Here is a 14,055-nt window from a genome sequence, read left to right on the forward strand (position 1 = left end):
TTTTTTCATTTTGCAAGGTTTTTAAAAAAATTTTATTGGAGTATAGTTGATTTACAATGTTGTGTTAGTTTCAGGTGTACAGCAAAGTGATTCAGTTATACATATGCATACATTCATTCTTTTTCAGATTCATTTCTCATATAGGTTATCACAGAATATTGAGTAGAGTTCCCTGTGCTATACGGTAGGTCCTTGTTGGTTATCTACCTTATTATATATAGTGGTGTGTGTATGTAATCCCAAGTTCCTGATTGATCCCTCCCTATTTTTTTTTTTTTTTTTTTTTTTTTTTTTGCGGTACGCGAGCCTCTCCCATTGCGGAGCACAGGCTCCGGACGCGCGGGCTCAGCGGCCATGGCTCACGGGCCCAGCCGCTCCGCGGCATGTGGGATCCTCCCAGACCGGGACATGAACTCGTGTCCCCTGCATCGGCAGGCAGACTCTCAACCACTGCGCCACCAGGGAAGCCCCCCTATTCTTTTTATTTTATTTGTGTGTGTTTTAATTGAAGTATAGTTGATTTACAATATCATATTAGTTTAAGATGTACAGTACAGTGATTCAGTTATAATATATATATATATACACACACACACACACACACATTATTCTTCAGATTCTTTTCCCTTATAGGTTACTACATAATATTGTATATATTCTCTGTGTTATACAGTAGGTCCTTGTTGGTTATAGTAAAGTGCAGTTTTAACTGTATCTCATAGATGTGCAAACCGAGATCCAGGGAGGGGAAGCCAGGTGCCCAAGGCCATCCAGCTGGCTGCTTGCATACCCAGGACTTGAGCCTAAGCCGTAAGGTCCAGAGCCCATGCACTCAACCAGCACACACACGAACAACAACAGAAACAATACTATTACCAGCTTTGTGCCAGGCTCTGCAGTGGGACTTTCCCTTGGGTTGCCCCTGCTCTGAAGATCATGGTGGAAATTCACGGATGGGAAGCCCGTGAACTTCAGCACAGTTAAGGGATCGGCAAATAGTCCCTGGCAGTAATGGGATCTCATCACATCACCATTTACCCTCAGGACTTTCTCAAATGTCAGCTCCTTCTCTGATCTCCCTGCCTCACAGCCCCCCATTTATTCTCCAACACACACACACACACACACACACACACACACACACACACACACACACGCCTCACAGCTTGTGGGATCCTAGTTCCCCGACCAAGGATGGAACCTGGGCCCTCAGCAGTGAAAGCGTGGAGTCCTAACCACTGGACCACCAGGGAATTCTCAAGGGTCACCTTATTTTTTTTGGTTTTCAAGTTGCATACCTCTCGCCCTCCCTAGGAGGAGAGCAGTGGAGTAGCTTTGTCTGCGTCACCATCCATAGTGTCCCAGGAGCGCTCAATAAATATTCACTCACTGAATGAACCATCATCACCATAATGAAAATGGCTTCCACATATCCAGTCTAGCACACAGTAGGTGCTCAATAAATGTAGGTTGAGTGAATAATATAATAATTATAGTCATACTAATGATGACCATTTATCTTTTCAACATTCTATCAACATCCTAATGTCACATAGTAGGACCTTATAAATACGTTGGGAATGAATAAGAGTAACATCAGGGGAGGGAATTCCCTGGTGGTCCAGTGGTTAGGACTCCACGCTGTCACTGCTGAGGGCCCGGATTCGATCCCTGGTCAGGGAACTAAGATCCCACAAGCCGCGTGGCGCAGCCAAAAAAAACAAAAAAAAAGAGTTAACATTAGGGGATAAAGGTGTGGTACATATATGCATTGGAATACCACTCAGCTATAAAAAAAGAATGAAATAATGCCATTTGCAGCCACATGGATGAATCTAGAGATTATCATACTAAGTGAAATAAGTCAGACAAAGACAAATATCATATGATATCACATGTGGAATCTAAAATATGACACAAATGAATTTATCTACAAAACAGAAACAGACTCACAGACACATAGAACAGACTTGTGGTTGCAAGGGGAAGGGGGGTGGGAGAGGGATGGATTGGGAGTTTGGGATTAGCAGAAGCAAACTATTATACATAGTATGGATAAACAACAAGGTCCTGGCCTTCCCTGGTGGTGCAGTGGTTAAGAATCTGCCTGCCAATGCAGGGGACATGGGTTCGAGCCCTGGTCCGGGAAGATCTCACATGCCGCGAAGCAACTAAGCCCATGTGCCACAACTACTGAGGCTGCGCTCTAGAACCCGTAAGCCACAACTACTGAAGCCTGCATGCCTAGAGCCCGAGCTCCACAACAAGAGAAGCCACCGCAATGAGAAGACCGCGCACCGCAACGAAGAGTAGCCCTGGCTCACTGCAACTAGAGAAAGCCTGTGCCCAGCAACGAAGACCCAATGCAGCCCAAAATATAATTAATTAATTAAAGAAAACCAAGGTCATACTGTATAGCACAGGGAACTATATTCAATATCCTGTGATAAACCCATAACGGAAAAGAATATGAAAAAGAATGTATATATATGTATAACTGAATCACTTTGCTGTACGGCAGAAATTAACACAACATTGTAAATCAACTATACTTCAATAAAATAAATTTTATTTTATTTATGTATTTATTTATTTTTGGCCACGCCCTGTGACTTGTGGGAACTTAGTTCCCTGACTAAGGATCGAACCCACACCCTCGGCAGTGAAAGCATGGAGTCTTAACCACTGGACTTCCAGGGAATTCCCTAATAAAATAAATTAAAAAAAAAAAGTAACATTAGAGTGTCGGTCAACAGATGAATGGATAAAGAAGATGTAGTATATATACACAATGGAATACTACTCAGCTGTAAAAAAGAACAAAATTTTGCTATTTGCAGCAACATGGATGGACTTGGAGGGCATTATGTTAAGTGAAATAAGTCAGACAGAGAATGACAAATATTGTATTATATCACTTATATGTGGAATCTAAAAATTACGACAAACCAGTGAATACAACAAAAAAGAACCAGACTCACAGATATAGAGGATAAACTAATGGTTACCAGTGGCAGGGGGAGGGGCAATATAGGGATGGGGGGGTGAGGCACAAACTATTAGGTGTAAGATAGGCTACAGCATGTATTGTACAACACGGGGAATAGAGCCAATATTTTGTAACAATTGCCAATGGAGTGTGACCTTTAAAAACGGTATAAAAATTTTTTTAATTAAAAAAAATTGAAAGAGTAACGTTAGGAATAACAATAAAAAGCAGCTACTTGGGGAATTCCCTGGCGGTCCAGTGATTAAGGCTCTGCGCTTCAAGAGCAGCCCCCGCTCACCACAACTAGAGAAAGCCCGCGCGCAGCAACAAAGACCCAACGCAGCCAAAAATAAATAAAAATAAAAAATAAAAATAAAAAAAAAAAGACTCTGAGCTTCCACGGCAGGGGCCACTTGTTTGATCCCTGGTCGGGGAAGTAAGATCCCACATGGCTGTGGCCAAAAAAAAAAAAAAAAAAGGCAGCTACATTTGTCCTGCTAAGAATGTAACTCATAGTTCCTGTCACTGAGTGAAAGAATAAATTATTTAGTAAATATTTATGGTAATAATTAATTAATTAGACACATATTGAGCACCCAGCACTGGGCCCTGGGGACACAGACATGAAAAGGACAAAGTCCCTGCTCTATTCGGGTGCACATGCAGTGGGAGTGACAGAAGAAACAAGATGAGTGGATGGGGACTTCCCTGGTGGCACAATGGTCAAGAATCCGCCTGCCAGTGCAGGGGACATGGGTTCGAGCCCTGGTCCAGGAAGATCCCACATGCCGCGGAGCAACTAAGCCCGTGCGCCACAACTACTGAGCCTGCACTCGAGAGCCCGCGTGCCACAACTACTGAAGCCCACGCGCCTAGAGCCCATGCTCCGCAACAAGAGAAGCCACCCGACGAGAAGCCCGTGCACCGCACTGAAGAGTAGCCCCTGCTCGCCGCAACTAGAGAAAGCTTGCGCACAGCAACGAACGAAGACTCAACGCAGCCAAAACAATAAAATAAAATTAAAAAATAATTAATCAGTTAATTAAAAAAAAAGATGAGTGGATGGGTGGATGGATGAATGGTTGATTGGTTGGATGGATAGATGAATAGATGGATGAATGGATGGGTGGATGGTTGGTTGGATGCATAGTTGGTTGGTCTGGGGTCCCCACCCATCAGCCCTCCAGGGCGCAAAGGGAAAGTGAGGCGGGGCAGCTGTCCCATCCGAAGCTCCGCCCCTCCCCGCCCCCGCAGCGTCTTCTCGTCGGCAGACTGCGCCGCTCACCTGGTGGCCTCCCCTTTAAGACGCGCTCACCTGGGTGCTCACCTGCGCGCGGGCGCTTCCGCAGGAAGAAGGAAGCGGCGCCACCGTCGCCTCCCGGCCCTCCCTCCCCACCAGCCAGGTCCGCCGGCCGCCACCATGTCCGCCTCGGCTGTCTTCATCCTCGATGTCAAGGGCAAGGTGAGTCTGGGCGCAGGGAGTGGGGAACGGACAGGTGAGGCTGCACCCTCCCGGACCCCGAGACGGCCCCTTCTTGCAGGCAGCGAGGCCCCGGAAAGCTCTGGGGGCGTGGGGACACCCCTCCCCCAATCCCTGGGAGTCCCGCGTCGAATCCCACCTCCACTGTTCACTAGCCGCGTGTCTGAGGCAAGGGGCTTCTCCTCTCTGAGCCTCAGTCTCCCTGTCCGTACAAATGGGAATAACAGAAGTCCCCACCCAAGAAGAACGAATACAACCTATGCGTGTATACCACCTAGCACAGTAGCCCTGCTGCAAACATTAGGCGTTCAGTCAATTGAAATTATTATTTCTGTCGCCATCATCATCCACAGTACTAATATTTGGGAAAGACAGCAGGGGCCGGAGAGCCTAATTCCCCTTTGGGGCTGTCTTGTCCCTTTCTGGTGCCCCCTCCCATTCGTCTTGTCATTCGGTAGCAATAATAACAGTGGCGGTGAAAATAATATTTCTGATAATAATCATAGTGGGAGCTAAGGTGTGTGAGGACCTGCGGGTGCCCTCTCTGTTCTAAACACTGGACTAAACAACCTCACCAAGTAGGTATTATTATTGCTGCTTGCCAGGCAGAGCTATATGAACTATGAGAGATGTATGAGAGATATATGGATATAATTGTTTCTTTTCTTTTTTTCTCTCTTTCTTTCCATTCATCGTCACTACCTCACCGCTTTGGTGCATGTGGAGCCTGGCTTGAGAGCAGGAATTCTGGAGCCGGGGCATCTTCCTTCAATTCCCAGCTTCCTCACTGACTATGGGCGTGGTTCATACCTCAGTTTCCCCATCTGTAAAATGGAGATGGTGGTACCACCTACCTCATAGGGTTGTGGTGACAACAGAATAAATTAGCAAACAACCAGGCTTTAGCAGATGTCAGTGAGGGCTCTAGACGCTCTAGCTGTCATTATCACGTGCCCATTTTGCAGAGGAGGAAACTGAGATGCAGAGAGGCAGAGCCTTGCCCACGCCCCCTCAGCCAGCAAGTAGGGTCAGAGCTCGGCACTCTGATGATGCCCCCGGGCGGACAGTCCCTGGATCCCAGCAGTGACCAGACCTTCTCTGCCCACCCTTAGCCCTTGATCAGCCGCAACTACAAGGGCGATGTGGCCATGAGTGAGATTGAGCACTTCATGCCTCTGCTCATGCAGCGGGAGGAGGAGGGCGCCCTGGCCCCACTGATGAGCCACGGCCGGGTCCACTTCCTGTGGATCAAATACAGCAACCTCTACTGTATCCGGGGCCACGGGAGGATCCCTGGGGGCCCGGAGTGGTGGGCAGCTCAGGCCCAGAGGTGGCGGGCTGGGACAAGAGGTGCACAATACAGCAGTGGCTCAGGCTGGAGGGTGAGGGTTCAGGGTCTGTGCTCCATTGGAACCCTCCAAAACGGCACATTTTCCTTAACCTCGCTGCCCGCAGTGGTGGCCACCACACTGAAGAACGCCAATGCCTCCCTCGTGTACTCGTTCCTCTACAAGACAGTGGAGGTAGGTCCTGGCCTTCCATTGGCCGGCTGGTCTGTCTGTCTACCTGTCTTGCCCACCTCTTTCGGAATCCATCTCTCCTAGGAAGATTTCCCTGGGGGTGTCACCATCAAAGCCCCATCGCTCTGTGTTCTCATTAGCTGCTGTGGGATCATCTCTCCCTATAGGGTAGGAACCAAGGAGGTCTCCGGTGCTCAAAACTGAACCAGAGGGAACTGGGTTCCAGACCCAGCTCCCCCACTTCCTGGCTGTGTGACCTTGAACAAGTCACTTCTCTCTGTGCCTCTCAACTGGGTTTAGTCCTGCCGCAGGGTTGTTGTACAATTTAATCAAATTTGTACCTCTAAAGTGCCTAAAACAGTGCTCAGTATACAGTAAGTGCTCAATAAAGGGTTGGTATTATTGTTAGCATTACCACTAATGTTGTATCATACTATCATATGGTAATTTATTGAGCCCTTACTATATGCCATCCTCAATGACTGAGAAAGTGCTCAGTAAATACTTTTTTTTTTCCTTTGGCCGCCGTGTGGCTTATGGGATCTTAGTTCCCGACCAGGGATCGAACCCACACCCTCGGCAGTGAAAGCACAGAGTCCTGGACTTCCCTGGCCATCCAGTGGTTAAGACTCCGTGCTTCCACTGCAGGGCACACGGGTTCGATCCCTGGTCAGGGACCTAAGATCCTGCATACCACACAGTGCAGCCAAAAAAAATTCCTAGTAAATATACTATACTTCGACAAACAAGAGATCTGTATTGATTTGTCTCCTCTCTGCCAGGCAGAGGTGGGGACACAGCTGTGCATAAGACAGGCACTGTCCCTGCCTATGCTGAGGAGTTAAAGGGCAAGAAGGAGGGACTTCCCTGGTGGCGCAGTGGTTAAGAATCTGCCTGCCAATGCAGGGGACACAGGTTCGAGCCCTGGTCCGGGAATATCCCACATGCCACAGAGCAACTAAGGCTGTGCGCCACAACTACTGAAGCCCTCACGTTCTAGGGCCCATGCTCCGCAACAAGAGAAGCCACTGCAAAGAGAAGCCCGTGCACCACAACAAAGAATAGCCCCCGCTCCTACTCGCCGCAACTGGAGAAAGCCCATGTGCAGCAACAAAGACCCCCCAAAAATAAATAAATAAATATGTATATAAAAAAATAAAGGGCAAGAAGGAGATTCAAAGGGACATTGTGATAACCAGTCACTGGGGTGCTAGTCTCACCCTGATACTCACAGGGGTCAAGGGATAGTGGTGGCTTCACTGAGGAGCTGAGGCCTGTCACAAGGAGGCTGCTGTGAGGAGAGTGTCCTAAGCAGTGGGCATAGCATGTGCACAGGCCCTGAGATGGGAACAGAAAAAAGGCCAGAGAGGCTGGAGCAGGATGAAGGATGAGGTTTCCAATGCTGGGTGACTGACAGGTTCTCTGCTGTGGTGATACCTATTAATCCCAGGGACTCCCATCTTGGGGTCCCCCAAGTCCCAAGGGCCCCTGGATAGAATTCAGGGAGTCCATAAACTGAGACGTATTTCTGTGTAACAGTTTTCCTTTGCCATCTTGCGTTTCTTTTTGTTTTTTTTGTTTTTTGCTGCGCGTTGCATCTTGGCTTGTGAGATCTTAGTTCCCTAACCAGGGATGAAACCTGGGCCCTTGGCAGTGAAAGTGCAGAGTCCTAACCACTGGACCACCAGGGAATTCCCATCTTGTGTATTTTATTTCATGCATTTACAAACCTTGTTCTGAGGTGGGTCCATTCCAGGAGGGCAGAGACCCTGTTGGCTTTGTTCACCATTAATATACCGACAGTGGTATATAGTAGGCACTCAATAGTTGCTTGTTGGGTGGCTACTCAGCCCACAGCTACACCAGCCACACCTCTGTGGATGTCGGTCTCCCTGCACCCGCAGGTATTCTCTGAATACTTCAAGGAGCTGGAGGAGGAAAGCATTCGAGACAACTTTGTCATCGTCTACGAGCTGCTGGATGAGCTCATGGACTTCGGCTTCCCACAGACCACGGACAGCAAAATCCTGCAGGAGTGAGTGGGCCCTGGGTCAACCACAGTGTGGGCCATGGGTAGAAGAAAGTTGGGGAGGGCTGGGGAAGTGTCCCTGGGCCTACCTGCTCATCTCCCTGCCCTGCCAGATACATCACGCAGCAGGGCAACAAGCTGGAGACGGGCAAGTCGCGAGTGCCACCCACTGTCACCAATGCTGTGTCCTGGCGCTCGGAGGGCATCAAATACAAGAAGAACGAAGTCTTCATCGATGTCATAGAGTCCGTCAACCTGCTGGTGAGCCCCCATACCTCTGCCCCACCCCTGCCATGGCCTTAGGGCAGGAGAGTGGGCCCTATGCCTGTGTGACACCCCCGCCCCGTGTGTCCATCCTCAGGTCAACGCCAACGGCAGTGTCCTGCTGAGTGAGATCGTGGGCACCATCAAGCTCAAGGTGTTTCTGTCAGGAATGCCGGAGCTGAGGCTGGGCCTCAATGACCGCGTGCTCTTCGAGCTCACTGGCCGTAAGTTTCTGGAAGGGGGCGCAAGCGGGAACCTGAGACTTCGTCCCATCAGGGGTGGGTGGTACCGAGAGACTTGCAGTCAGTTCTGAAATAGCACTCGCTCGCCCTCTTCTGGTTGTAACCAGTACTGCAGCTGCTGGTTCCTTGAGCAAACAACTGCTTCATTATTGAGTGCCAGGCGCAAGGAGACCGCAATGAAGAAAAAAATCCCTGCCCTCATGGGTCTGACATTCTAGCGGGAGTAGGGGACAGAACAGCATCATATTTAACAACCTGGCAGCAAGAGCCTGATTCCCGGAGTTCAGATCCTAGCTCCGCTCCTGGCCAGCTGGGTGACCCTGGGCAAGTTACTCATCCACTCCGGGCCTCAGTTTCCTCATCTGTTAAATGGGGGTGATCGTAGCGGTAGAAAGGGAAGACAAGGATAGGGACCATGCCCCGGGCTCCAGGGTCGCCCCAGGCTTCAGGATCACGCTGCTAACTCGGCTCCGAGTTTCAGGGAGTAAGAACAAGTCCGTGGAACTGGAGGATGTGAAATTCCACCAGTGTGTGCGGCTGTCTCGCTTCGACAACGACCGTACCATCTCCTTCATTCCGCCCGACGGTGACTTCGAGCTCATGTCCTACCGCCTCAGCACCCAGGTAAGGCAGGGTCAAGCCCCTGGCAAGGGGTAAGAGTTGACCCCAGAGCCTCGGAGAACTCCCTCTTCCTCTGTCTGTAGGTCAAGCCGCTGATCTGGATTGAATCTGTCATTGAGAAATTCTCCCACAGCCGCGTGGAGATCATGGTCAAGGTGGGCCCTGGGGAATAATTACAATGCTGGATCCGCCCCTTCATACCACCCCCCCTCCCCCATCAGTGTAACCTCATCTCCTACCTCCCTCCCTGCCCCTCACTTCCTTCCAGCCACATGAGTCTTCTGGCTGGTTCTCAAACATGCCAGGCATGGTCCCCGGCTGTCCCCTGGATCATTCTGCCCCCAGCCACCCATATATACACATAGCTTGCTCCTTCACCTCCTTCAGTTCTTTGCTTAAATGTCACCTCCTCAGAGAAGCCCTCCCTGATTTTCCCACCTCCCTTCTTTGCTGTAGTTTTTCCCTTATTACTTACCACCATCTGACACATGATCTGTTTTACTTATTTACTTTCATACACGTAGATAAACCATATAGTGTATTTATATGGTTTAAAGATTAATAATAAACCACACAGCTTATCTGAACGTGCCTGGCTCCACCAGCTCTTCTGAACCCCCACCTGCCCCTCCCCCAATTACTGCTCCTCTTTTGCCTGCAGGTAATCACAGTTTTGAATTTCCTGTAAATAATTTCTTTGCTTTCCTTTATAGTTTTGCCACCTGCATTTATAACCACAAATATTTCATTCTTCTGGTTTCTGACCTTTATATCCATGGACTGGAGCAGTATGACTTTCTGTATAATTTGCTTTGTTCAGGTAACGTGGATTTTTAAGAGGAATCCCAGCAGCCAGAGCTTAGTGCATCCATTTCGGTGGCTGTAGAATATTCCACCGTGAGAACCTTCTGTCCCATCTCTTGCATGGGTTGTTTTCAGTTCCTCGCTACTCTGGTTCACCTTACCATGAATACCCCTGTGCTTGTCTGCTGGTGCCCCAAGCAAGAGCTTCTCCAGAGCATATAGTTAGCCCCATTTACAGATGGGGAAACTGAGGCCCAGAAGAATTAAGATGTCATTCATCTAGGAAGGGAGGGAGCAGGTTGAACTTGGGTCTGCCTGGCTCAAGAGTCTGTGTTCTCAGATTTAACTTTGTTCCCCAGTCTTAGAGTCTTCGGGGAGCTGGGTTGTGGAGTGGACGGTCATGGGGCGGGGGTGTTGACATCCCCAGTGTCCCCGTCTCTACGGGCAGGGAAAGTGGAAAGGGCCTTTAAAGCTGGTGCCTTCCAGAAAGAACACCCCCTGCATTGTTTTACCTCCAGGTCCTCTGCCCCCAATCCCACCTCTCATATATCCCCCCCCACCACCAAATTCATAAATAAGAGCAGTCATCATAATGCTAGCTACTGCACATGGACACTTAGAGTCCTTGTGTTAAAAGCCAGATCTTAAAAAAGATCTGGCTATAATGTTGTAACTTATCTGTAAGGAGAACATGTGAGGATTGAGAACACAGGCTTGGGTCAAATCCCTGCTGTGCCGGTTATCAACTGCGTGACTCGGGCAAAATGCTCTTTCTCTCTGGGCCTCAGTCTCCTCATCTGTAAAATGGACCTTAGGAATGGCTCCTACTTTAGAGAATTAGTGAGAGGGCTAACTGCTTGGCACAGGGCCCAGCACATGGTAGGGGGTCGGTAAATTTCAGCTTTCAAATGAAAACTCTGTGATGGGCTGAGGACCCTTCAGGCTTTGCAGTCAGAATCTTCGGCTGTGAGTCTTGGCCAGGAGCCTTTACTTTCTTGTCTGTGAAGTGGGCTGAGAGCAGAGCCTGCCTTAGAGGCTGCTCAAATGAGGGATCTTTTGAACCAGACAAAGGTGTATGACACTTTCCAAACGGAAGGCACCAAAAGCAGGGCCTCTGGGGGACCTCCCTGGCAGTCCAGTGGTTAAGACTTTGCGCTTCCACTGCAGGGGGCATGGGTTCCATCCCTGGTCGGGGAACTAAGATCTTGCATGCTCTGCATACAGCCAAAAAACAAAACAAAAAAACAAAATCAGGACCTCTGGAGTCTCTCCTGGGTGTGGACCCCGGCTCTGCCACTTGTTGGCTGTGTGTCTCCAGGCAAATGCTTTAACTTCTCTGTGCCTGTTTCCTCATCTGGAAAATAGGCTGGATTATGGTCCCCACTTCAGGGCTCTTGATGAGCTGGCACATGAAAAGGCCTTGGTGAATATTTGCCTGAGTGAATTCCTCATGCCCCATGTTCTCTCCACTGACAGGCTAAGGGGCAGTTTAAGAAGCAGTCGGTGGCCAACAGCGTGGAGATATCTGTGCCGGTACCCAGCGATGCCGACTCCCCACGCTTCAAGACCAGCGTGGGCAGTGCCAAGTACATGCCAGAGAAGAACGTCGTTATCTGGAGTATCAAGTCTTTCCCGGTGAGCACCGGGGATGGGCGGGGGATCTGGGGGACCTACCCCTGCTTCTTGAGAGCAAGGCAGAGAATAAATCAGAGAGCCACCTACGTGTGCACACGGCTATCCTTCGGGAATGATAAAGCTGGAATCCAGACCAGCATAATAGTTAAATTCTCCCAATCCCAGACAGCCTTGGGAATCCCACTTCCTCTCATGGAGCCTCAGTTTGCCCATCTGTAAAATAGGCAATATCATGTTACCCACATCCTTGGGCTGCTGGAGGGAGGATTGGTCTGTCCCTGGGATATTGGTGGGGCTGTTCATCAGGGCCTGGAAAATGGGAGGTGATCATTAGAAGGTCCCCAACCAGAAGCTTTGGCTGTGAGTCTTGGCCAGGAGCCTTTACTTTCTGGTCTGTAAAACAGGCTGAGAGCAGAGCCTACACCTAGGGGCTGCCATGAGGATTGTCTGGGGTATAGAGGGGCCCCTCAGTGTGTCTGATACCTCCATGTGCCCTCAGGGGGGCAAGGAGTACCTGATGCGCGCCCACTTTGGCCTCCCCAGCGTGGAGAAGGAGGAGGTAGAGGGCCGGCCCCCCATCGGAGTCAAGTTTGAGATCCCCTATTTCACCGTCTCCGGGATCCAGGTGAGAGAAGTGGGCAGAGTGGCTCCTCTCCTTGACCTCAGTGGGTTCCCTGCTCTCCCGTCTCTTAGCTTGGATCACCTCCATTCCCTGGCCTGGCTCATCTCTCCTTTGCAATCATCCTTGTCTTTTCCTGGAACAGTGTTGCCTTTTCTACTCTCAGCCTGGGTCCCCTCCCCCTCCCCCTCTTACTTTGCCCTGTGCCTAAACTGTGTTGTGTCTCTTCCCTTATACTGGGCCATCTTTCCCACTGTCCTGGACCACTTCTCCCCTAACCCCCACACACACTGTCCTTGACACATCTTTGCCCTGAGCCATGTTACTTCATTTCTCCCAGTCTGTGCTTCCTTTTTTTTTTTTTTTAATATTTATTTATTTATTTGGTTGCACTGGGTCTTAGTTGCGGCAGGCGGTCTCCTTAGTTGTGGCATGCGAACTCTTAGTTACAGCAGATCGAACAGCAGTCCCTTGACCAGAGATCGAACCCCGGGTCCCCTGCATTGGGAGCTCAGGCACCACTGTGCCACCACAGAAGTCCCCAAGCCTGTGCTTTCTTATTCCCCGAAGTTGTGTTATATATTTTCCCCTGGCCCCAGCCAGCTCTCTCCCCCTAGCATGGGCCACCTCCTTTCATCCCTTTTCAGGTCCGATACATGAAGATCATCGAGAAGAGTGGTTACCAGGCCCTGCCCTGGGTCCGCTATATCACCCAGAGTGGCGGTAAGGCAGCCCAGCTCCCTGGGATGACGGAGACAAGGAGATGAAAGGGGATGGTCTTGGGGCTTTAATACATCCTGTCTCAGAGGGCTCCAAAACTCAACAGGCCTGGCCCCAAGTCTACCCTGTCTTTGTCAGTGTGCCACCCTGGGCCTCGGTTTGCTTATCTTTAAAGTGGGGACAGTTGCCAGTTCCAGGTTAGTGGTGGTGGGGTTTGGATGAGGGGCTGAACACATAGCACCCCCATCTACTGCCTGGAAGCAGGCTTGTTGCTGTGGTTACAGTCCCCATGTTTGAGCCAGTCCGTAGCCTTGTTACATACCTGTAGGGTTGATCATGAGCGCTGGGGAAGGGGCTGGACTTGGGTGGGGGGCCTGTCCCTTTGTCTCCTTTCCCCAATTCTGAGATGGTCCCCGCTCATTGTTTCCCTGCAGATTATCAACTTCGTACCAGCTAGAAGGGAGAAGAAGTGGGGGCTTGAACATGGGCCGTCCTCTCCCCAGGCCCTGACTGCGAACTCTAGAGAGAGAGAGGGAAGATGCGATGCGTGTGTGTGTGGGGGACGGCAGTCCCTGAATTAGCAGTTTCTTAAGGGCTGGCTGGCTCCCAGCCTTTTCCTTTACCCATAGGCTGGGAGGGATGGTCTCCCTGTCTCCAGGCTCCCGCCCCTCCCCTCTCCTATTTTATATGAAGAAATAGAAAAGGGGCTTGAAGTCCCCCTCATGAGTGCCTTCTTGCAGTGACCTGCCTTAGGAGGTGTGGGGAGGCCCTCCTCCACAGCTGCTGAACCCAGAGACACCGCGAGCCCAGAGACCCCGCTGGCCCATTCTGAGTTTTAGGATGGCATTAAAAATGAATCTAGCTGCTGTTATGTGTTTCTTGGCTGGCGGCTGGTGCCAGGGCTGTCCCCTGAAGTGCTGGGATAAGCGTGAGCAACACATATCCATTTCTCATCCCGGTTGCCACTCATCTGGGCCCTCGCCGTTGCCCCCACTTTGGTTCCCAGGGGCTTCCCTCCCCCACGACAGCCAGTTACCATCATAGCCGCCAGAGGGCGCCCGTTAACTCCTAAATCAGATCATAGCTCCATTCTTTTTAAAAAGTAAAAGTCAAGCGCTCACAGCAGCCCACA

General features: G+C 50.2%; 1 protein-coding gene across 2 annotated transcripts; it reads left to right on the forward strand.

Annotated features, from left to right (window-relative positions):
- The first annotated feature begins 4,347 nt into the window (after positions 1-4,347).
- AP1M2 (adaptor related protein complex 1 subunit mu 2) lies at positions 4,348-13,789 on the forward strand. 2 transcript variants are annotated; one of them, XM_060145178.1, is made up of 12 exons: positions 4,348-4,451; positions 5,582-5,738; positions 5,925-5,992; positions 7,894-8,024; positions 8,132-8,279; positions 8,380-8,506; positions 9,000-9,148; positions 9,229-9,300; positions 11,426-11,584; positions 12,084-12,209; positions 12,851-12,926; positions 13,358-13,789. In XM_060145178.1, the coding sequence occupies exons 1-12, from the start codon at positions 4,410-4,412 to the stop codon at positions 13,378-13,380; spliced, it is 1,278 nt and encodes a 425-aa protein (XP_060001161.1). In that variant the 5' UTR covers positions 4,348-4,409; the 3' UTR covers positions 13,381-13,789. The 2 variants fall into 2 exon arrangements, with proteins under 2 accessions (XP_060001161.1, XP_060001162.1); XM_060145179.1 differs by having other exon boundaries at positions 9,006-9,148.
- The last annotated feature ends 266 nt before the right edge of the window (positions 13,790-14,055 follow it).

The sequence above is a fragment of the Lagenorhynchus albirostris genome, chromosome 3 (assembly GCF_949774975.1).
Source record: "Lagenorhynchus albirostris chromosome 3, mLagAlb1.1, whole genome shotgun sequence".
NCBI classification, from domain to species: domain Eukaryota; kingdom Metazoa; phylum Chordata; class Mammalia; order Artiodactyla; family Delphinidae; genus Lagenorhynchus; species Lagenorhynchus albirostris.

Coding starts and splice junctions, on each gene's coding strand:
- AP1M2 (XM_060145178.1), top strand. CDS start 4,410: ATGTCCGCCTCGGCTGTCTTCATCCTCGATGTCAAGGGCAAG. Junction 4,452..5,581: donor TCCTCGATGTCAAGGGCAAG/GTGAGTCTGGGC, acceptor GCCCACCCTTAG/CCCTTGATCAGCCGCAACTA. Junction 9,149..9,228: donor CCTACCGCCTCAGCACCCAG/GTAAGGCAGGGT, acceptor CTCTGTCTGTAG/GTCAAGCCGCTGATCTGGAT.